The sequence below is a fragment of the Micropterus dolomieu genome, linkage group LG22, assembly GCF_021292245.1.
Source record: "Micropterus dolomieu isolate WLL.071019.BEF.003 ecotype Adirondacks linkage group LG22, ASM2129224v1, whole genome shotgun sequence".
Classification (NCBI taxonomy): Eukaryota; Metazoa; Chordata; class Actinopteri; order Centrarchiformes; family Centrarchidae; genus Micropterus; species Micropterus dolomieu.
Window position 1 is genome coordinate 4,311,927 of NC_060171.1, and position 24,418 is coordinate 4,336,344.

At 42.1% G+C, this 24,418-nt stretch overlaps 2 protein-coding genes across 2 annotated transcripts in view; both read right to left on the reverse strand.

Moving 5' to 3' along the window:
- Window positions 1-11,774: 11,774 nt before the first annotated feature.
- Window positions 11,775-18,378, reverse strand: LOC123961191 (prosaposin receptor GPR37-like). Its single transcript, XM_046036342.1, has 2 exons — window positions 17,077-18,378; window positions 11,775-13,775 (listed from the first exon to the last, which is right to left on the reverse strand). The coding sequence occupies exons 1-2, from the start codon at window positions 18,010-18,012 to the stop codon at window positions 12,945-12,947; spliced, it is 1,767 nt and encodes a 588-aa protein (XP_045892298.1). The 5' UTR covers window positions 18,013-18,378; the 3' UTR covers window positions 11,775-12,944.
- A 2,007-nt stretch (window positions 18,379-20,385) lies between these two features.
- The window catches only part of LOC123961534 (protection of telomeres protein 1-like), a 70,345-nt gene continuing 66,312 nt past the window's right edge, over window positions 20,386-24,418 (reverse strand). Inside the window, exons 13-17 of the mRNA XM_046037007.1 lie at window positions 24,045-24,174; window positions 23,805-23,887; window positions 22,145-22,239; window positions 21,765-21,870; window positions 20,386-20,752 (exon numbers count right to left, since the gene is read on the reverse strand). Coding sequence (XP_045892963.1) covers window positions 20,613-20,752; window positions 21,765-21,870; window positions 22,145-22,239; window positions 23,805-23,887; window positions 24,045-24,174 — 554 coding nt within the window. The 3' untranslated portion in view covers window positions 20,386-20,612. The remainder of the gene's footprint in view (window positions 20,753-21,764; window positions 21,871-22,144; window positions 22,240-23,804; window positions 23,888-24,044; window positions 24,175-24,418) is intronic.

Sequence of the window (24,418 nt, forward strand, 5' to 3'; positions counted from 1 at the left end):
CTGTGTTTGTGTCTTCACACTCGGCTGTCTGTCCTGCAGGCAGAAGGGTTTTCTTCTGTTTTCAGTTCTGCTGTCAGAAACATTTTCCTCCTCCAGCGGCCGGCTGTGATCGTCGTGTCTCTGCTGCTGTTTCTGATTTCACACAACAAAGATCTGGGAGACACACTGAGCTCTGCACCAACACAGCGGATAAGATTATTCTAATTTCATCACAGCTCAGTTTGTAAATAATGGCCAAATATGTCGGCTCTCCAAAATAGGAACTGATTTTGTAAAAGTATTTGGAAGTAAGAGTCTACAGGCACTGAGGCTGCGATGCTCATTACTCACTAAATTAACTCTTAAAGTAACACTTTACTCTACTTCAAATAATTGCATTTGTAATTTTAAATTAATGAGGTGTCATAGACAGTAAAATGTAATTTGGTACTAATTAGCGTAAAATTAAAGACACAGTTTGGAAGGAGTTTTTTAAGTTTAGATGGCTTGTCTGTGTTGCGTTTATAAAAGCTGCATGTTTCTAGAACAATTTCTTTCAAAGACCTGTTGAAATCTTAAAGAAAAAGACACTTTGGGAAATACGCTTATTCACTTTCTTGCTAAAAGTCAGATGAGGAAGATTGATACCAATCTCATGTTGGTACAGTAATTGAAAGGCTAAAGCCAGGTTAACTTAGCTTAGCATAAAGACCCCATAAAGCCTGGCTCTGTCTGGAGGTAAAAACATTCGCCTACCAGCACTATGTAAAATTTCCTACGAGTAAATACAGTGTTCTGTGTAAAATAAATCCCATTCTGTAGTGTCTGGCATATGCAGAGCTCAGCGCTGAAACAGTCATTGTTTAGTTTTGTGAAAGACTGAATTCCAGAGCACAGTGAGATTTTATGTCACAACACATCATTTCACGTCCTCTCATCCATATTCAGGGCTCGACAGCATCAGCTGGTCTTTCAGAAGAATCCAGCATCTGAGTGACGGAGCTTCTCTGATGAACAGTCGGCCCGTTGTGCGCTGTATGAATATTTTATGTAAGGATCTCTACAACAGTCAGTGTGGCCTGCAGAAGCGTAGCTAGTTCTGACTGCCCCACCCCCCAAAAGAATTTGAGTAGTAGTTGTGGTAGCAAAGGTGTAGTGGTGTGTTTACACAGCTTACACCCCCCTCTGGGCCGAGGGGTTTACGGTATAAAAATAGCCACAGATACATTAGTATCAGTAGGCATCCTGCAGAACAAGGCTGAAACCATTCATGTTACAGTAATGTTATGTAATCTGTGGTGTTGACGGTGCACGAGAGACTTTGTTCCCTGGCTTCAGCTTTTAAGACAGTGCCTCCTTCCAGGCAGCACAAGTGCCCATGTAAATAATAAATAATAAATAAATTTTAAAAAACGTAACGTAAGAACAAAATAGTTATAACATTGATAATAATAGAAATTTTAATTTATTGCTACTGCTGCCCGTTGTGCTGAAAGTTTCAGGAACATTCATATCCAGACAATATCATACCCAGAATGTCTTATCTAACCATTAAATCTTGACATGAATGACCACTGGCTGCTCCTGTCAGGCCACAAGGCTGCAGGGCACGCTAAGAGGATGAGCAGATTAATTCTAAACTGAATGAATTTTATTTCTCCATGTAAGCATATATAAATTAAATAAAGATTGACTGTTAAGTTTAATATGTGTGTGGAGGTTTGTAACAGCTTGTCATGCTACACTGATTTCAATCGGATTAATCTTAAATTGTTTCTAGCAGCTGATTTGCCCATCACATCTATAAACAGATTATCTGCATATGAATGTAGAATCTGTAGGCAAGGGACAAGACTTTGTTATCAGAAGCGTTCTGGTGTCCGTTTGTAGTCCTAGTAGTATTGTGTGGGCTTTGGTTGCATGCACGTTAACAGTCCCTGTGGAGAGCAAAATAACGTGGAACGTGCTGGATCAAAATGCAGTCTCAGAACCCGTCAGCTATCGTCTGACGATGATTTAGCTTTTTAATCAGTCTCGGAGATTAGCTTTTTAAAATTGCATTCAAATTGTCGTCAAAGAATAGATGATGGGTTCCAAGCTTGCCAATCAGACTGTAAACAATGACCGGCACACTGAGGAGGAAGTCTTGGCCCGCATTTCCGGATAACCGCTGACTTCAGTGGAAGCCCCAAAACATTGGCCATTGCCCCCAGAGGATAAATTGTTGTCAAACGATAGAGGATGGGTTCCTAGATTGCTAAAGATGTTGCTGCTGAAATCTGTGGACACACTGAAAGAGTGGTCTTTTGGTGGCATTAGAGGAAAAGTCAGGGTGACAAACACCAGGATTCAAATTCGATAGAAAGCTAGCCATTATCTTTGCAGATACCTCGTTAAGCCAAAGTGGTTCTTACAGAGTTTACGGGCCCATTATGACAAAACAGGAGAGGTCGGGGGGTTCACCAAAATCATCACAGAGCAGCAAGAAAATAAACTGTTGCGTATGAACACACCCCAACAACCATAGCCTCTTCCTGGTGGAGCCGTCGCCCTCCGTGCTCTGACAGCCTGGTCCAGCCCGGCCCAGCATGGCTCGGCTCGGTCGTTCTCCTGCCTGTATAATCTGCTCTGTCAGACGGGAGCTGTCATCCGGGGGAATAAGAGCTTTATTGTCCTGGTTCTTCTCCTTTGTTGGGGATTGCAGCAACATTTCTAGGTCACCGGCTGTGACTGAACGCCCCGCTGCCCAAACTGATTCTTCACTGAGGGAATTCACCCCCTCCCTGTTTCACCCACTACTGCCAGGGGGAACACAATAAGAAATATGCTCCTGGCAACAACAGCCGGGCTGCGATCTACCAAACGATTCCAGCTTCTGTTTTCTGTCAGAGCAGATACATTATGGATGCTGACTCAAACGGTTTGTCAAAAGGCTCTTTCATGGTGATAATTGGGCGGACAGACTGTCAGATCCTTTCCCCATTCAGATTTGTCCTCATAATTATCTTCAACCTTTCACCCGGATCTCTCCCAGAGGGGTTAAGCACACATTAATGTTATTGTTTGATGCTGCTAACAGAGGCTGTAGTTAATCACTAATGATGGTGTTTGTATTATATTTTAAAATAAAATGAATTTTTGAGGTCAGCCACAGCTTAGCTGAAGTTCTCCTATGAGTACCACTAAAGCTACAACACGTTGGATTTTCTTTGTTTAATCTGTACAAAAATAGTGTAGACCAGGGCTTTTCAAAGTCTAGGCCTCCCCGCAGACAAAGCTTAGGAAAAGGCGACCCCTCACCCCCCTTAGTTTACTTGCTCAGTTTCGCTCAATAACCTGGACACCTATGGGATCATCATTATGTTATTTGACACTCACAACTTGAGCCAAGATACCTTAATATTGTTTGACAATAAATAGGCTGACATGACTTCAGACCTCACCAAATAAATAAAAAATGATTTATCATTTATTAGTTTCTGACTTTGATAAAGTGGGAAAAAAGTACCAAATCCACTATATTTCTGAACACTTTCAACAGGTATGCTATTCTATGTGATCTCCTTTTGATAACTAATGTAATACTTTTTCTCTTCCATTCACTAAGCCTCCCCTGAAACAGTTTGGGGCCCCCTGGGGAGGCCCTCCTCACACTTTGAAAACCTCAGGTGTAGACAATATGCCACTTTACTGTTGGTTATGTGCGGGACTGTTTTTTTGTCACAAGTCTCCATTGTTGTAATAATACACATAACCGTCCATAACACTGCGAACTGAAATTCAGTCAGGACAACTTTCATCGAAGAAACTGATATTGCCTCGCAGTGGTTACGTTTGCCGGTATATCTCTTTTCTGAGAGAGCACACCTCTCTGCCCTTCCACATGCCTATGTGGAAAAGACATATGGCAGGGAGAGCACCTACCTGCCCATCCATGTGCCTACATGGAAAGCCCGAGGCAGAGAGCAGCAGTAAAGACCCACCAGGGTACAGAACAGAGTAGGCATCAATACAGAATGACATGATTAATAATCGTAACGTGCGGATCGATCCTGAAGTGTCAATATTTCTGATACCATCGTTTCCTGCTCTAGGATCGATACTCATATAAAAGGATTGATATCTAACACACTCATTTGGAGTGAGTGTGTGTTTCATAATAAGTGTCTTACTGTCACCAGGATGGTCTAATTATAACACACTTGGTTGACAGGAACTACTTCTCCTTCCGCATGTCAAAGTCATGCTTGCCCTACGGCTCTGTGACGGAGCGTCTTTGAAGTGCAAAGACAGTGAAAAACTTTGGCAACATCTCAAACTTTGTTAAACATCTGAGATTAAGTCACAATAATATGAGGATGTTACGATGCGGCAGTTCTGAGCAGGATATCTTTATTATAATTAAAGATTATGACAGTAGTTGGATGTCTTATTATTTGGAATTGGTAAGCATACAGCCATCTCTTTATTTCCCTCATAAATACAGAAACGGGAGGAGGGAGGTCACATTAAACTAGAAATAAAATATGTAAAAAGTATTGGTATCTGTATCGGCAATACCAGCCTGGGTAGTACTTGGTATTGGATCGTACAGGAATTAAGTGGGGTCACGCTTCACTAATTAATAATAACCAGCCTGAAGGGAGGAGCTGGAGTGGTGGCGTGTACAGGCAGGCTACAGCATCTTAAATTAGCCACCATGTATGAAATTGGATAAAACACACGCCTTTGGTGTGGAGACCCGGGTTCGATTCCCACTGTGATCTATCCACCACTGTGTGAGCAATACTCGGGTGTGCGACCCCTGACATGTATGGCAATTGTAAGTCGCTTTGGATAAAAGCGTCAGCCAAATATAATGTAAGAGGGGAATCAGCTGATGTGCTGGAATTGTGAGCTGAGCGTGACTTTGTTTTCTAACACTATGCTTGATTTTTTTTATGCCTTGCTTTTTTGAATTTAACAAACAAAATATGAGTAAATTACTGAGCTTTGGAGGTATTCTGGCTTTAGTGGAGTCCTGACTTTGCTTCTGGTGCAACCATGAGGTTGATATAACTATTGGACTGTCCTGAAAGATCATGTTTGTGATCCCTGATTTTTTCATCTAGCGCCATCATCAAGTCAGCTCATTTTCAGTAGTGTCAAATTCTTTTATTTATGGCTAAATACCTAAGAAGACATTCACCTTTCCCTTTGGATGAACTGTAATAATTTTGTTTATTCCTTAACTTTTCCTCTAGCGCCATCATAATACCTGCAAAACTTCACTCTGCGCTTTGTGTTTAGTGGCAATTAACAAATGTTAACATCCTAACTTACTGAACTACAATGGTGAACATCATAGCATCTTAGCATTGTCACTGCGAACGTGTCAGCACGTAGCTTAAAGCACAGCTGCGCCGACGTGCAGCCTCACAGAGCTGCTGGCATGGCTGTATACTCTTAGTCTTGTTACTCTCATATATGCTGCATCCACGAATAACTCTGCAGCAAAGGCGGGTGATATTAGGTTTAATGCCACTCAGCAGTTATGCACCCCTATAAGCACTGTATGCAATGTATAACATCCCTAGTGGCCGGCTTCCTGTTTGTTTCACAGTCATTTGTTATCATGATTTTTTAGACTTTCTGCTGACATGTTAATATATATTCTCTATTATATATTATTACTAATGAAGACACTGGAGAAAACGGACACAGTTTGAACAAATCCTAAAACAACACGTCACCTGTAGTATGTCAGGAGCAGCCTGAAGTTCTCTTCCTTTGTCTTTTCTGGTTATGAGACTCAGCAGCAGTCTGCGTGGGGAGGTGACACTTCAGTCTGCAGAGTTTCACAAGAAACAGATTGGATGTGAAGAGTTTGTAGAGGGAGCTGCAGCAGACGCCTGGAGGGAATCTTTACAGTGAATCAGATCACTGCAGCTTTCTGACAGCAGCCGCCATTAAGACTCTTCACCCGGGGCCACGAAGGGCTGCTGAAGATCAGAGCCGGTTAGAAGCAGAAACACACAAAAGAGAGAGGAAAAAGTTGGTCTGCAGTCAAGAATTTTCTCGTTTAGTCTGAGAACACTAACTTCTGGTCAGACTTTCCTGCCTGTATATTTATCTGCTGCAGTGTTTATGCGGCCTGTCTTTATTTGTGCCACCTTCGTGAAGTTTAAATGTTCAGAAAGGTTTTGATTCAACTGTATGGTCCTTTTGGATGATGCTGTTTAGTGCTGTTGGACTGTTCTGCATTATACAGAGAGGTCTTTCTGTTATTTAGCCTTACCTCATTGATATAAATTGGGTAGACAAAATAACAGAAACTTGACTTAACACATCTCTAAAACATTTTTAACAAAATCTGAACATTATAACCTTCATGAAAGTGGATTTATAGCAGGACTCTTATATTAGACTGCATTAGTTTTAGCTATGCGTAATAAGATGATTGGCAACAGCTATTCACAATCAACTGGTGTGCTCTTCAAACTTTCTCTCTTAATGTGACAGAAACACACACAAAGACAGGCAGGAAGCTCCTTGCTGTAATGGTAATTTTATGACTGTTTTTATGATTGTTTTATGGCTGTTTTGATGTTTAGACATCCCAGCAGGAAAAAAGTTACCTAGATCTGCACCATCCAGGAAGAGTGGTTTGGTTGCTGTGGAAGCCTGGCTCCTGCCCACCAGTCAGGGGCAGCGATCCCAGCCCTCCCAGGACGTCCGTCTCGTTTCAGAAAACAGCCCTGGAAGCAGTTGGGAGAAGGTCAGTGAGCAGCTTGTTTAGCAGCGGAGCCTCAGTGTCCCAGTTGTCCTATTGTTTCTGAATGAATGGGGATGTCTAATTGTCTAAAATGTTTACAAAAGACTCAAACACACAGGTTTGGTGCCAGAGAGCAAATTAAAGCCAAATGGGTGATTAGGGAAGAATGTGGTTTACAAACAAAGAGTCCCCTCTTGGTGATTCTGTGATGAACATAATTAGACAAGAATGTTATGTAACTATCCAAGGGCATGAATTTAATAAATGCAATTTAAATTTTGTATTATTTTTCTTATGCGTCTGGTTAAAGTAAGATATTGGAGTTCTTGTATATTCATCCAGACCACGAGGCGTTCAGCTGAAACAAAGTGTTTTACATTTCTCGCAGCAGAGGCAGAACGATCTTCCTTCTCATCACGTCTTAGCAGACATAATCACAGAAATATTTGAATGTGCAGTTTTGATGTTCACTTCACACATTGCCTGCATTCAGAAATGTGAAGATATTTTATCTGAGGTTCACGATGGGAGCTGCACAGAACATCCAAATATCGGTCTAGTTCAATGACTCTCATGCCAAGAAACCATTTGTAGCTGTCAGTCGGTTGTGAGCCAGAATATATAGGGACACTTTGGTCCAGAGTAAAATATCTCTGTCTGTATCCCTGTCAACCTCAGCTGCAATTTGCCATTACTGCTAATGTAGCATGGTTACAAGCTAACTAGCCAAGCTACAAATATGTCATTGTAATAAATTACAGATAAAATGTTGGTATCTTACTCATACTGACATGTCAGATATTACACCCAAAGTAATTAATGCTAAATGCAAGCATGTTACTATGCTAAGTAAATCCATGTTAACATACTGAAATGTATTAGCATACTAAGATGCTAACAGGATAAATATTACAATTGAAATGTCTGCTTGTTAGCTTGCTCATTTACTTTTTAGTGCTCAAACACTAGATAAAAAACTTTTAAAGGTGCCGTAGAATACTTATTTTCAGGGTCATACTTAGAATATGATAGAAAATGTCTGAAATGCTTTAATGTTCAAAAAACACATTATTTTTCTCATACTGTCCATTGCTTAACACATTGCAGGACAGTGGGTCAACCTCAAATACATTTTAGCGTGCTTATTAATAATAGTGTAGTGTAGTGTAGTGTAGGTATAATACCATGTAAAACTGTTTGGTTCACATCAGGAAAGATTAAAGGTTCAGTAACTTCTATTTAAAAAAGATAACTTTTTGGCTTATTTGCTGAAACTTTCACTAAATCAAGACGGTAGTGCACGAGACTGATAATCTATAAAAAAGTGCTCCTGATGCATTTGCAAGAATTCACCAAAGTCAAAACAACCAATCAGAGCCCAGGAGGAGTCTCTAATGCAGCACTGATCACTGCTCATGCACACGCAGTGCATCCACCCTCCTTGTTCATGCTATCACTCAGTCGAGCTCAGTATCTCCAGAGCGCAGTTTCCGAAGTCTTGCAAACACAAAAGCTGAGAAACAACCAGCAGCAATGAAAGAACTGCCCATCCATCTTTCCCAGCAACGGCGTATAGTACAAAACACATGTGTGAACACGTCCCAGCTCCACACGGAGCTACGGGGCTCATGTTTGATGCCATTGCACTCGCAAAATAGCTCCACCTGAAACAACATGTTTACTTCTACAGTAATAATCTGATTAGAAGAAGCAATACCTCCAGCGCCTGTCAGGACCTGCAGTCAGCAGGTTACTCATGTACTTGTTAACACTGCTGCAGTTTTACTGTTCAAGCTGTTTAGCAAACAGCAGTAAACAGGATGTATTCTTTAGAGGCCAGGCTGCACTGGTTCAGACCAGAAACCATCAGTGACAACTTCTTTCAGAATAAATGAGCCTCGACGTGTTGCCTGTGGTACTGTAGCACTGTTCACTGTGGCGGCCAGCTGAGAGGCAGACTCCCTCCGTCGTCATGACAACGGGAGGCAAGCACAATGGCGCGCTGTGTCCTCCCCGGCTGGGCGGCACGATGATGACGAAACGATGGCGAGAGAAATGTCAGCTGAGATTTGTGCTGAGCCTGACGCAGCACAGAAACTGCAATCAGAGGAGGAGAAGTTGGCTTGTCATTTGAGCAAATAAAACTAACTTTAAGAAACAATTTGCATAATAAATGGGGCTCTTGCATTGACATGTCAGTGCTAGCTGCTTCCTGTCTGAGGAAGGTTCAGCTGTTTGTTGGACTGACTGTAACTCTGAGTGGATGAGGACATGTTGTGTTGAGCCTGAACTGTACAAACAATGACAGCTGTGTCCACTGGATGGAAGGCGATGGAGAGCCCCTTCTTGCTTCTTTTTTGCACTAACATTTCCTTCTGTACATCTTCTTCCACTCGTTTTTCTTCTAGCAGTGATTGTCATTTTGTAGAACCCTATATTGCCATATTAAATTAGGCAATACACATTTTAAGCCCCACTAGTCGTAAGGCTGCATGAATAACATCTGTATGTACTTTGTTCCATCCAACACTTTCATATTGTGTCTGCACAAACACTGCGGCCTCTAGGGCATGCTAACAGGATTTTATACTGTTAGTGCCTGACAGACAAAAAGTGGCGCCGAAAAATAGTTTGAGGAGTTTTTAAACTGCTGTGTCTAAGAGTAAAGTGTCAAAATATAGATATATCTCTTTAATGAGAGCTTTACTTTGTAGGTCCTAACCAGAAGTGATTTTTTACAGCTTTATGTTTAAGTTTGCAAAAGGTGTAGCCACCAGTCAGCCATTAGTCTCCAAACTGCAAACTACATGTTAAATGTACAGTTTGACAATGACTGATATGGGTTCAGCGGGTTTAGCATAAAATGTCTTGTTTGTTGTTGTGTGTTAAGAAGTTGCTAAACCTGTACGAGCAACATTGCACACACCTTGCTGTGGTATTGCCATTGTGATTATTGTGGAGTGTACGTGTGCCAACATATTCACGCTCAATGCAGGTGGGGTTAGAGTTAGTTTTTAATCAAGTTGAACCACCTATTTTGCCACAATTTTAATGGCTAAATTGTAGCTGCTAGTAAGGGTTATTTTCATCCATTAACATATGCTGCATTTTAGATAAAGTGATTAATCATAAATCAATCAATAGTCTGGATTATATCAATAGTGATATTTGACATCACAAGTTATCAGCATAATGTGATGTGTTCCCACCGTTGGCGTTTTTAGACTATTTTTTCAAAGGTATAATCCTGTGAACATAAAAAACTTTGAGGTTGAGTTAAGCTCCCATGGTGCATCAACAAGAAACATATAACGTAGTCTTAAAATTCTGTTAAGTGCGCCGGCGGGTGGAAGTTTATGATTAGGGCGTTGAGAAAACTGCAGATTAATCAATTTACTTTTATATTCTGGGTAAGTCTTGGATGAATTGTTTTGAATTGAGTTGACTGATTCATGTTTCTGACCGGCGTCCTCTTCATGGCAATGACAGCTGAGGCTCAAAGTGATATTTTGAGCTTTCTGCTGTCCCAAAATGATGAATTAAACATGATTTCTAAGAAACAAAGTTGAAATAATTAAAACTGGTGGCCGTAACATAAACCTATAGGATACGGCAGAGTACCGTGTTTCTATGTTCAGTAACACTAGCCATCAAATTGCCATGCAAATTTTAAGCGGACTTTTGAAATGTTGCAAAAAAGTAAATGCGAAATAGGTGCGTGTCCATCAGCTGGTTTGGAGCGAATAAATCAGGCTACGACAAGCGTAGTTACGTCAGTAGTTGACGTTATACAGAAACAAAACCAGCCGCATGGAACTGAGGACCATTGATCTCAGAAAAAAGGAGAGAGGTCCTCAGAAATGTATTTCAAGCGGGCAAACAGCTACCAGCCAAGACAAACACCACCTCGAGCTAGCATAAAAACCTTTTTTGCGAACTTTACGATTTTAAAATTTATTTTGTGGTTTCCATCAAAACTTTTCTAATGCGATATTTCAGAATGCGCATAAAAAACATTGTGCTACTGAGAAAATTTGAAATGGAAATACAAAATTGGAAAAAACACCTCCACACTGAAACTACTTTGTGCATCTGGTGCTGGAAGTCAACTACTGCGAGCTGGGAACATGCTAGCACTATCCAGCCACAATATTCCACCTAGCTAGCTTCCACTAACCAGGCAATAAGATAACACGGTTCATTAATCAGTGCATGTACTTGCACCACGGATTCCTGTCTGATGATGAGTGCAGCCCCATGCCTCTTTGTGGAGCAGCTAATACGTTCGCTTCCTCAGTTTTGATCCCTCAGAGGTCATGCTGTATTCACGCAACAATGCCCCAAGTTCACACACAGCTGGGGCAAGTTCATTCTCAAAATGTCCTGAACCAGCTTGCTACGATATCCGGGTTGAACGACATGTTTCCTTGAAACGGCGTGCAACACTGCACAACAGGTTTTCAGGTATGTTTTCTCTCGTTTGAATGTCAGAGGTGTTACTCAATCAGCAGCAACATGTACATAAAGACTGCCGTATTAAAAAGGCAGCGAAGTGCAGTGCACCTGCGTACACAAGAGGGTGTTCAAGGCACAACCGTTTCTGTTTAAATAAAGGTTTTGCTACGTTTTGTTGGGGCTGAACTCTGAACCCTGGTGTCCTTTAGGTGAGAGTTGTCCGGCGGAAAACATTTTTTAAATTCCGTCTTGGATTCAAGCTTTATTTCAAAAAGTTGCCCCTGAGATTTGCTATTGATCAGCGAGGGAAATGTACATGTCACAAAGGTTGAACTGACATGTATTTATTTACTTTGCGTTTTTAGAGCAAATCCACAAACTGCTGCCTGTGCCCTTTGCCCAGTCAATTTTTATTTAAGATTTAAACTGCCTTTCAAATATGGGGGAATTTTACCTGTTTATTTGAAAAAGAGCCCTAGTTTCGTTTCTGACTACTTGCTCTGTGAGAGTCTGAGCAGTCAGTGAATTGTTAGGAAATGTGCTCCACAAAAAAAAAAAACAAGTGTCTTAAAAAAAACTATTTGAAAATATTTTTTTAATTAAAGTGACACTTCTCTTGTGGCTAAAAAAAAAAATCAATGTCACATTACATACTGAGCAGAGTGCAGTTTTCTGCTACTAAACACACAGTGAAAAGCAAATTACACACTCACAGAGCCAGAACTGATTCACAAGAACATCATCAGCAAACACAACACAGCATCGACAGCCATTTTCAATATATTACTGTACGTCCCACTGACTCACTCTCACAAAGAAGGAAAAGAAAACAACCAAGAACATTCAAAAGAACAAAGCACTACGGGTGCTGGTAGCGGTCATGGTTGATGACTTTTTTTATGCCCGTTATCACAATACAACAATTTAGGGTAACGCTTTATTTAAGGGATCCGTAATTTACGAATAGTTTTCTTGAACAATCCTTGGAAAGAACAATGTAATTTGGCACTATTTAGAGAAGAATACAATTCGTACATAAAAAAATTAACAATACTTTGAACTGAATTTTAATTTTAAAATTTTAAGTTTAAATGGATCTGTTCTTTACAGGAAAGTTAACATCAGCTTATAAATTCAACACAACTAACTAAACTCTAACTAAAAATAATCACATTTGTTCCAGGGAAATTACAGACACGTAAAACAAAGCATTACCCAATTTAATTATCACGTGACACAACATGTCAAACCACGTTAAGTCTACGTTGTGATCTCAAGAAAAGAAGCAGAAAAGGTTCCAAGTCTGCTGTCAGCTTCTGTAAAATACAGTGACAATGAACAAAAATACTGTGAGTTAATTAAAAAGAACAAATAAATGCCATTAACTAATACTGACTGTGTGTTTTTTCAAATATAAATTCTGTAAACAGTGAATGCTGAACGTGAACACGAACGTGTTCAACAGTTTGGGGTCGATTCCACTCAGGAATTTACAGCCTGATATGCCAACGCGTCCACCAATCAAATTCCTAATCACATCAGACAAACGACCCAGAAGAAGAGCCGCCTAAAAGTGCAGGCCCACTGCACGCGACCAGTTTGTCGCGTCCGCCGTCTATGCTTTCCATACACCACCAGCTTGGCCACATCGGCAAGTATCCCAGCATGCTTTGTGCAGCGAATTAGTCGCTTCTCTTTACTTTGCAGTCAGTTTGCGCGCAGTGGGCCTGCACCATAACGCTGTTGAACTTTGACCTTAGCAGTGTGTCCCCACAGCGGTGTAGGTGGCAGAGGTGGACGCCTCCCTGTGGATGGTGCTGAACGGCGACAGCTCCAGATCGGTGGTGCAGTCGTTGTCGACGTCGCTGGTAGCAGTGACGGGGGAGCGGGGTGGGCCGCACTCTTCGCAGCAGCAGCAGCAACAGTCCAAGAAGGCTTTGGTGAACGGCTGGCACAGGCAGAACAGCAGCACCGGCGTCACCGCAGACTTACAGAAGAGCAGCAGCTGGCTGACCAGGTGCAGGATGTCCAAGGTTCTCTTGGGCATGCTGGCGGCCATGTAGACGCTGATGATGTTGCAGATGTTCTCTGGAATGATGCAGAAACCGTAGAGGATGGCCAACGCCACCACGGCGCAGTTCATTTGGCTCTCCAACTGGATTTGCTTCTTGCTGCCACGGACGCAGGCCCGCTCGGCATGGCGGATCTTGCGGGCGGTGACCAGTGAGCTGAAAATGGTGAACAGCGTTGGCAGGCAGAAGTAGCAGCCGAAATACCACCAGAGGCGCGCGCCATCGTAGGTGAGTCCAAGGACGTACAGCGTGTCCGGGAGGTCGGTGGAGATCCGAACCACGCAGCGCTCGCACGGCGTCACGTCAGGCGGATCGCCGTCCTCAGTGACCAGCTGTCGGATCAGCAGCTCGGGCAGCGCCAGCAGAAGAGCGCCCACCCAGATGACGGCGAGCTTGGCCGTGGTGGAGGCCCAGTTCTCGATCATCTCATAGTACATCTGCACGTTGGTGGCAGCACGGAAACGGTCGATGCACAGAGCGCACAGTGTGAAGGTTGTGACCCCGAGAGAAGCCACCTGGGAAGAGAAGAGGAAAGTCACGTTACACTTATAACTCACAATAAACTTAAAAACGTTCTCTGCACTCATCTTTCTGATGGGATTATTTTGGGAACGATGGTGCAACAATTGTCTTTGTAGAAACAGAAATCCGTTGACTACTGTGAGGGTATAAAATATTTACATACAAACATGTTGAGAATAAAGTCAGACCATATTTTATCATAACATTGTGAGATTAAAGTCGTAATTTCGAGAACAAAAGCTAAAAAGTCCCAGTGGGTGAATGCCCACTAAAGACCGATTTATACGACTGCATCAAGTCTACACCGTCCAGAGCATTAATTCTTGTGCGTTGGTATCTGCGTTGCTCTGCAATTACACGGCCAAAACAGTAGTTGGCGGTGGGGTTTCTGTGTTCCCCTGTGTCGAGTTTCTTCGCAGCTGTTTTGAGTTTAGCCACTGTTGTTGTAGGTAGGCTACTACAAACACGCCAGAAATGAGTAAGAGGAAATGAGATGCTACCAAGCCGACCAAACACGGTCCTTGTTGTCTGCGTCTCGCTACATGTGGGCTGACAAAACGTTTATTTCAACGCAAACAGTGGTGCCATGAACACACCGTTGTGTCTGCAAGCGCGCTGATTTTTTACTGCCATTTTAACATGGCTGTGTTTACAAACGTGGCACCTGATTGGGTAACACCTCTAACACGCCCGCTAAACGGAAAAACATAAAAAAGGCGCAATTTATTATGTAACTTTTTATTTTACTTTAGTGTTTATATAAATAAATAAATAAAGGACAGTCTACTCCAATATAATTATTAATTATAATTATATTGTTATAATAATGATAATATTAATAATAAAAGAATGAAGAGACATAAAAGATGACAGTTGGTGACATTAGTATATATCACTAAGTCCTGTAGGTCATCATCTCAAACAAAGAGCTGCTGCTGCTAAGACGATTAACCTCAGTAAATACGACCTTTTGTTTACAGACTTTACATTAAAAAGATTTTCCAGTGTCAGCGAGTTGCAAACACATTGACCCTTGCAAAAGATGTCATCATTGGCAACTTCACCTTAACACCACCGACACTGGCTGCAGGCTGCCAACACAGAGGACGCATATACTTTACGGCCAAAAGTATGTGGACGGCTGAACAGTGACAGTTAAACCTGATTCTAAAACCATGGGCATTAATATGCTGCTGTGACAGCCTCCACTCTTCTGGTTTCAGGATTTGGTCCCATTCAGGCTCAGGAGCATTAGAGAGGTCCAGCACATGTTGGGTGATCAGGTCTCATAGTCTGTGTTTCAGTTCATCATAAAGGTGTTGGATGGGTTTGAGATCAGGCCAGTCAAGTTCTTTCACGCCAAACTGGGAAAACCATTATTTTATGAAGCTGGCTTTGTGCACGGGGATAGTGTTATGGTGAGCCAGGAAACTGCTTTCCCTTCAGTGGAACTAAGGGGACCAAACCACCGGGACCAAACTGTTTCCTCTGATAAGGACTGATCAGAGGGGGGTCGTCGTCGTCGTCTAATCTCAGTCTGAGAAACTCTTAATAATCCTGCTCTTCACTCTGATTGGGCCGCAGGATGTCTCGTGTCGTCTTGTTTTCTGCAGCCTGATGTGACACTGATCAGATTAAAGAGCCTTCACATTAGGCGACATTAAACGTGATTTAAACCCCGACCGCAGTCTGGAGCTACCGTCCACCTAATTCTCTTCTGATGCGGCCTGTTCACATGAACGTGAAAATGTGTCATGACATAAACAATACCTGCACTGTAAAATCTGATCTTGTTTCATTAACTCAGAATAATTAGATCAGTTTGTCAGTTCCAAAGAAACCTACTATAAAGATTTTGTCAAATTAAGTTGCATTTTAGCTTATTATATATTTAGCATAGATTAAAACAAAAAAAGGGCTTGAAATATTTTACTTTGTGTGTATTGAATCTAGAATATTTGAAAGTTTCACTTTTTGAAATAAATTATGGAAGAAAATTAACTTTTCCACGGTATTCTAATTTATTAAAAATGCCCCTGTATTTTTACATATGCCTACACTGTGATACTGTAAGGTCAGAGAAAGAGCGTGATTTATTAAGTCTATTTTAAAACGATACTCACTTGCTCATATACACACTGAAACAATTTTTAGTGGCTGTAATTGTATCTCCCCGTTTATACTGGCCAAGAAGAAATGTTATCATAATGTGATTCTAATGTAAGAGATCAACAAAATCCAGTCTTCTTCTGTGCAAGATAAGCTAAAGATAATGAGGCTTTAGTGGTCTGAGACAAATCAAATGTTTATCTTCTAAAGTCTTGTTTGTACAAAATTCCTCAGTTGTGTTTCTCTGGATGGTGTTTCTTTGCTGAAGCATCATATGAACTTCAGCTGAACTTGAACTGTTTACACAGAACAACAGCTGTACATTCCTTCTCTTCAGGGCCAGTGCAGATGGGATGAACATATGTAGTGATGAGTGGCTGTGCATATAAGCACCTTTAATATTGTAGCAGTAAAAAAATTATGTTAATGCAGGTCTGTGAGATGATCTGACCCCCTGCATGAAAGTCAGAAGTGCTACATCCTTATTTTGCTCCTCTCTACATAGAGAACAAACTGCTTCCTTAAAGTCACCCAAAGTCAGTCCTAATGGCCAAGATGAGGCTGGAGCTGTCTGAGTTAGACAAAATAATCTGTGTGTAGCAAGAAGGGACTACAAACGTTCTTTTCGTTACACCATCTTGTGCTGTATAATGACAAATAAACCACACTGATCCATGATAAGTGGGGTATCTTCCAAAGTTAGACTCTTTAGTAGGCTACACATTTTCCTCTCGGTGTTGCTTTCTCTCAACCACAAATCAGAGAGGAGATACCATCCAAAGAAGGAATTTTATACCAAAAAGACTGACTTGAGCTGACTAACACAGACGGATGATGCCATATAAACTTTTGAATGAGGACTGTGGATTTTAACCTCAGTCACTTACAATGGAGACATGTTAAAGAAAAGATCTGTTAATGGATCAGGAGGAGTGATTACATACTGAACTGGTCCTTTAATCCTGTATTTCAGTTCAGAAGCTGTAGCCTACAATGTTAGATCTAGGCCTACTATTGGTGTATTGGTGTTATTTTCTGTATCAACCCCCCCCCCCAACACCTGTCAGACCTGCTCGCACCTGTAAACTGACATCTAACTAATATAACTAACTAATATACACTCAGTCAGTCATTTCTAGTCTCAATGGCATCAACCCTGGAACCAGACCCCCCCTCCCCTCTCACCTCCAAGTAGGGGATGATCCTGCACGAGAACTCCCCCAGCAGCCAGTTCTTGGTGAGCTCGTGGAACACCACGAGCGGCAGGCAGAAGAAGATGATAACGAAATCCCAGAGCGCGAGGTTGGCCAGCAGTGAGTTGGAGATGCTCCTCATGTAGTAGTTGTGGCACACGATGCACATGACCGACACGTTCCCGATGATCCCCACACTGAAGATGACAGCTGCGGTGATCATGACCGCGTACGCTCCGTACGACTCTCCGGTGACCGGGTAGAACGGGTTCTTCATTTGCTTCCGTCTGGTCCGCGTGTTCACCGGCACAAACGGCGTGGGGTCGGGATAGTCCGGCAGAGAGTACTCCTCCTCATAGTCAGTGGTGTTGAGTCCGAACGGGGGTCGGGCCTCTTGTTCCTGCGCCATGGCCACGGGTAGAGCTTCCAAAGCCTCCTGCAGCGGCTCGCTCCGATTCGTTCTGCTCAGTTTTGCGCTCCGTCTCTGCCGCCGGTTATGTCCGGTCCTCTCGAGGCTACAGGTGCGTCCATGCGGAGTTTGTTTAAGCACTTCTCCCGGCCTGCATCCACCACTCCGCGACTCATCAGCCTCGTTTACATCCGTGCGTAAAGCGTCGTCTCCGGGTATGAGGAGCGCTCCATTTTGCTTCTCGTGTTTACGCGCAGGTGGGGTTGTCTGCGTCCTCAGCAGCTCAGTAGATGACGGGTTTACAGTATCCAGCCACGAGGCCTGCGCACTCGCACCGCGCGCCCCCCAATTGTCCGCCCCGATGACTGTGCGCCATCTCCGGCCCAGCGCATTCCTTTCAGCGGCGGTGGATTCATAATGAGGACTGAAAGTCGTCTTTGTTTTCTGCCAGTGGACCTGACTCGCGACTGCTTCGCTGCAGAGCCACAAACACAGTAACCTCGAAAATGGAAGCAACATCTTGTGGTTCTAGCTAACCCGTAAGATCAAACTGATGCGTTTTCCAAAATGATCGATCCATCTCTGGTTTTTGATAATCACTCAAAACAAGAGAATATCGTAACTTGCCCCAAAAGAAATGAGTTTTCCTTCAACTTTGCGCGCAAACAATCTTTGGTCACGTAAAAGAGGGGCACCTCTCGGGGCTTGGTGCATCCCGGAGCGGCTGCAGTCCGGAGGCATCACCGAAGAGACCAAAAACCAGAGCGGAAAATATGTCCTCAACCTGGGCTGGAAAAAGTAAACTGCCCGTGCAGAACTTCCGAAGCTGAGGGTGGAGGTGGGGGTAGAGTGCTGAATATCAGCTGGGGCACGTCCACCTCAGCCCCATAAAGTTTTTACGCGCACAGCCGCTCCGGAGCGCGGAGAAATGCGGCCAGTGGAGACGCCAAGTTCAGTCTGAGAGACATGAGGATCCGAGAGTAGGAGGAGGAAGGCGCAGAAGAGGGAGGAGGAGGAGGAGGGAGTCATCTGTCATGACCCGATAATAAACTGTACAAATAAGACGATGAACTGTAATCTGTGGGAATAATCGTGTGAATTTCACTATCGCCATTATTTTTGATGTAACAAGCGTTTCTTGTACATTTCAAGAAGTTTTTGTTATTTTGATGAAGAGACACTGATGTCCGCGGCTCTGAGTTTCATAACGTTCTTATTCAAATGTGAATCTAAATAATTGTTTTCTACAGATAGAAGCTTTCTGCACTGTATTGTGCTTCTGTACTTCACACGGATTTGATCACGCACTAAAGGTAAAAAAGACATCAAGAAACTACAAACGGACTTATTAAATTATCTATAACCCATTAATGAATTAATGTTGTACAACAACTAATCAGAACAGACTACATGAATTTAGATATTTAATGGTATTAAGTACAGTAAACTAGGAATAGCCTACTTAATAAATACACACATTTATATATAATCTTGCAAGAATTCATTGTGTATTGTGATATTTAGTATCCCTGCAAGAGTTATTGTTGAATGTTATGTTTACACAGCAGAGATTTCCCAGGATTTTTCTGCAGTTTGGTAAATACGTCTTGTATTCAAAGGGAACTCACTGGATTCCGCGTCAGAACTGTTTTTTTATTTTTTTTTACAGGTCTTTTGCGCCATCTAGTGCAAAGTGTGGGTATTACACAAGCACACTACCGTTGCACTAAAATTAACTGCAACATCTAAACAAAGACAATATTAGGTGATTTTGGCTCTTTATCTCCTGAAAAGCAGGACTTTTCAGCTAAAAAGTGCAAGTGTTTAAATCCCATTTTGGAGTTGGTCCTGTGTGTGTGTGTGTCTTTGATTCCACATATTTGGCATACCTGGTAGCCTAACTCAGCATACACCGCTCATGATCTGAACTTTTTGGACCACCTCGCTCTGGCTTGAGACTTCTCCAGAGAGGACAACATGAGTAACAGACAGAACTGAACTCCAGGCTGTTGAGACAGATGATAAGAAAAGGTCAGCTTCTCTACATCCTCCATCTGGACAAAAACAAGGCAGGAGGTTCCCTGTTTTGAAGGATGTGTATCTAGAAATAAGGATATACTAATAAGAATAGGATAGTGACTAATATACTTTTTTGTAGTAATAACTACTTGTACACTAGGCTGTATATATATAATGTTTGAGTCTCTCTCATCATGCTGTCAGTTGGCCAGCAGATGGCACAGTAACAGCACAACAAGATCAACACTCGGCGCTGAAAAGTGCTCAGAATGTAAACTTTGTTTTACAGTTTTTCTCGATTGCTTTAACACTATAACCAGGCTTTTAAACTAAAATTTCAAAACCATAAAGCCATTTCTCAAAAAGCACACCCATTTCCCTAAACTATAAAACACTTACCTGTTTTGACACATAATTCAGAGTAGTTAAACTGTCACTGCGAAGCCTAACACAAATCCCTTTCTCATTGCCTACAACATGTGCTCATTTATCAATATATCAATCAATATTGTTCACTCAAGTCAGCAAAGCTTGAGCTCAATTAGCACAAAACTACCCAGGTAGAAGCACAAAGAGTCATAATTGATTACACACCAATCAGAAACTTCAATAGATAGATAAAAGGGCCAGAGTCAGTTCATTCGGATTTGGAATAATGGATCGAGAGAGACATGAGGGAAAAGGTCCCGGACACCGAGGAGGAGGAGGAGGAAGAGTAGGAGAAAGAGCTGAGCCATTTTGCTTCTTATCTCCACACAAAAAGCGTAACGGACCCAAAATCTGTAATGTTGGTGAAATACTGGAGGTATCGGAAAGCATTCACTGGCTCTTTGCTTCCATAAACAGCTCCAGCTGCTAAAATCAACAACCTCATTAAAAGTAATTTCTTTTATTTTGAACGAGTCATTAAAAGGTGGATCTGTTAGCTGCACAAGAAACAATAGAAATTTTAAAAACACATTCACATATGAAATTCATACATTTTGGAACAACACTGTATGTACATTTAGTTTTATACAATAAATATGAATAAAAATCAAAAAGTACGTAAAATACAACAACTTTTTTTCTCCCTGCAGGACATTTGACCTCCAGGTGGTTCAGGCGGGGTCGGGGTCAGACCGTGTGGAGGGGTGTTTGGTGATGATGGTGTCGCAGATCTGATAGCAGGTTTGGTCCCTTCTCCCGTTGTCCTCTGCTCGGTACGCCGTCAGACACAAATCGAGCCACGGACGCTCACCTGAGGAGACACAAACGCACCTGAACTCACTGTCACAGAGAAACGCTGCATAAGACTTGATGAACACCTTTAACCAGCGTTTGACGCTCTACAGCTTAAAAGGTGCTATATGTAGTTTTAAAATAAAATCAATTAATCACTTTTTTATAGCCTATTTTTGAGCGGGTTGTAGCCTCACATAACAATTAACCACACGCCTCCTTTCTCAGTCTCTTGGAACAGCCATTATGCTGCGTCCTAAGTGGAGAAATCGGGTCGGATTTTCGTGCCTCTTGGCTAATGATTCTGAACTCTACACACAGCGAAAAACACCACAGCTAACAAAAAGGAGCCCGCTAACACCAAAAAACGACCGGCACGACCCAGTATAACACAGACTCCGTGTAGGGATTAAAAAACAACAAAAAGGTTTTATGTGCTGAAGCCCTTTAGGTCAAATGAGAACCTGGCAGGCAAAGAGAACCAGATCGATGTCGGGTGAAAACACGATCAACATCGGAAAGGCTTTCATCCTATTGGCCAGGTAAACTAACATTACTGCAAAGCATGTGAAATATATTTGTGCTCTAGTTAGCTCAAGTTGCCAGCTAACGCCGGAGTGTAGGTCTCTGTTCGAGCACAAGCATACGCGTGGGAAGGTCGTGGTTGCAATCTGAAACCGCACCGCTAGAGGCCACTGAACTACACATAGCCCCTTTAAAGGCACGCTCAAAATCATGAATTCGATGCTTAATAGGTATTAATTAGGTCTGCTGTGTTGCCAGCAGCTCTTAGACATGTCACCATCATCCTGTGGAGGCTCATCCTGTTCTAGCAACGCCAAGTGTATAAATTTAACTAAAACAATATTGATGCTAAAGCTTTAAAATTTAAAACAAGTAATGCAGACATGAAATGAAATGAAAATGCAATAAAATAAATCAAATAGATTCCGTTTTTTTCTTTCTTTCTCTTATATTTTATATTTATTTATATTTCTCTTATATATTATATTTTGATTCTGGAAAGGTACCAGTGCGGCCCCCCGGTGGACAGAGGGAGTCCATCGTTTGACAGATGCTGTTCTGAGCCTCCTGATTGGCTGCAATGTCCTCTGCCGACACACCGAAGAAAGACTCCTGATGAAAGAAAGAATCTATCATCACTCATTAATGTTTATCTTTAAATCACTTTATCATGTCATGTGTTTTTGAAGTCATTACTCTCCACAATCTAATCCAAATTATCTGTGCAGGAGTCTGATAACAAACATAAGAAATACTGCGACTACAGTAACAACAAACTTTTCTCATATAATTCTGTTAAAAAGTTTAGACAGACAGAAATAAACTCAGACTGTCTTTCGCTTCTCCTGGTGATCTAATCTTCTCTGCAACTTCCTCTGAAACTCACGCCGTCTCTCCACAGGAAGACATCCAGCGTGTCGGTGGCGTCCTGCAGCTCGAGCTTCATCAGCAGGACGAACTGCAGCAGCTGAACGCCGAGAGCTGCAGACCAGAAGAGACGTTAACACGGTGAGATTTATTTCAGGGGAAAACCTGCAGCTACAACAGACCCGAGATCAGCCAGGAGTCGTTCAGGAGCTTTTACAATCTGCTGAATCAGGAGAAAGGAGAAGGAGCCCAACATAAAACTCTGTGTGAACGTGCAAGATTTTAAACTCTGAAGACAACGTGACATGACATCACAGGATGAGCACAAACAGCACAACAACAGCGCCTGGGTAACAGTTGAGCAACTTTATTTTTTTGTTTTAATAACAGGTTCTAAAGGTTTCAAGTTTAATTTACAGTAAGATCAATATGAGTACAATATAAGACCTATGTCACCCTGTGAGAAAACCAAGCAGCAACCTCCGGGTCTGAAAAGTGAAGCCACTGCGCCTTAAACGTGCATTCTTTCTAAAGGCCAGCAGGGGGCAAATCCACTGTTTGCAAAAAGAAGTCCGACTGCATTGGACTTAATGGCAAAATGACCCTACTTCTCACGTGATTTATTCCCTCAGTAAACACATTCCTAATGACTTTATGGTCTCAATCACTAGTTTCAAGTCTTCTTCAATACAGTATGATGCTCATTTTGTAAATTATGGTCCCATTTAGAGGAAAATACACGATACAGCAGGGTAGGCTTTAGGGCGTGGCTATCTTGTGATTGACAAGTCGCTACCATGGCGACCAGTCAGAACGTTTTAAGACCTTTAATTAGAAACAGACACCTATTTCCAGGAAAACACCTACAATAACAAACCCAAAATTAATCAGTAATAACTCCTCAACCATTAGGCCTAGATGCATAATTCTCCTTTGATACGTCAGAAGCTAACGAAAATTAATCAACTGTAAATGATTCAGTAAACAACGATACAGACCGTCTGTTCCAAAGCAACACTTCTTCTCTCCTTCAGTTTGACGAGAGAAATGAAACCTAAGACCTCAGCTATTGTGCAATACCAAGATGGTGCATGGGGCGATCTTTATACACACAGTTTTTGGACTGAAAACGAATACGGCAAAAGTTAGTCAGCGGTTGTAACTGTGTCATCTGGCTCTGTGAGATTGGGGTTTTTTCACGGCAGATCAAAGCTGAAGATGAGCTTTCTTTAGAGTGGTCGGACTGCGGTGTAAAATGAGATGAGAGATATCTGGACGGGAATAACTGCAGCCATGTGTAGTGATTACAGAGCAAATTATGTTGTGATATAAGTTTATTCAGCTGCTTGGTGTTTGATGTATGTTTGGTGTGGATATAAATGGTTGGTTTGACGTTCTAGCTGAGCCTCCTAGCTTAGCAGAGGCGTGTAGCATGCACAGGGTGACAAAATGCTAGGATCGTCCATGGATTTCCCATTTTGCGTGGAAATCACGTGCTGCCCCTGGTCCTGGGGGCGTAGGTGCTCAGCTGGCTAAGATTTTGGTTTTAACACCAAAACCTTAAAGGTGTAAATTTCAGATTTGTGGATTTTAGACGTTTTAAGGACTGAATCTGAATAAGATTAATATTGTGGCGGCTGCAGTTGAGAGCATTTCTCGCCAACAAAACTCACTCTCACCTTCTGCAATGATCTTCTCGTCAATCAGCTTGACTCCTTCAGCAGACGGTTCCCTCACTGCAGCCTCAGAGCACTGCCTACACCTAAAACACACACAGGGAATCATAAAGAGGCATCCTTCAATGGCTCAACAAAGTCTGCGAGCCATCTCTGCAAGCTCATGTCACTCACTATATACTTAAACATCACTGTTCACAACCAGCAAAGTATACAGTGTCTTTATTTTGAAATGTAACGTACTTTGTCTTGACAGCATTTCCAGGAAACACAAACCACCAAGTCCACTGGTAGCTGTTCTGTATCAAAAATCCTCCCCCAGCAAAAAATATTCTCTTCGTGGTGAGATTTTTGTCAAGGTCAAGAAAGAATTTTCAATCTTATCGACAAAAAGCCCTTAAAGTGCTCACAAAAAAGTACATAAGCAACTCCATCTGCTGAGAAGATCAGGTGATGCGGCCTCTTAACAGCGATTAAATGGACCTTGTGGTGAGCATGTTATTGGTTGACGTATAGATTTCCTTAATGGCCTTCGAAACTGTCAGAAGCAGATGAATCAATATCAAGAACATGTTCCTCGCTAAAACGTATTTTGTTATGTGTGAGCAACAGCTCAG

Bases quoted from the DNA above. Each gene is read 5' to 3' on its own strand.
- LOC123961191 (XM_046036342.1), bottom strand. From the start codon at position 18,012: ATGTTGCTTCCATTTTCGAGGTTACTGTGTTTGTGGCTCTGCAGCGAA. The intron at 13,776-17,076 runs GTGAGAGGGGAG...TTCTCTTCCCAG, and splicing joins GGATCATCCCCTACTTGGAG to GTGGCTTCTCTCGGGGTCAC.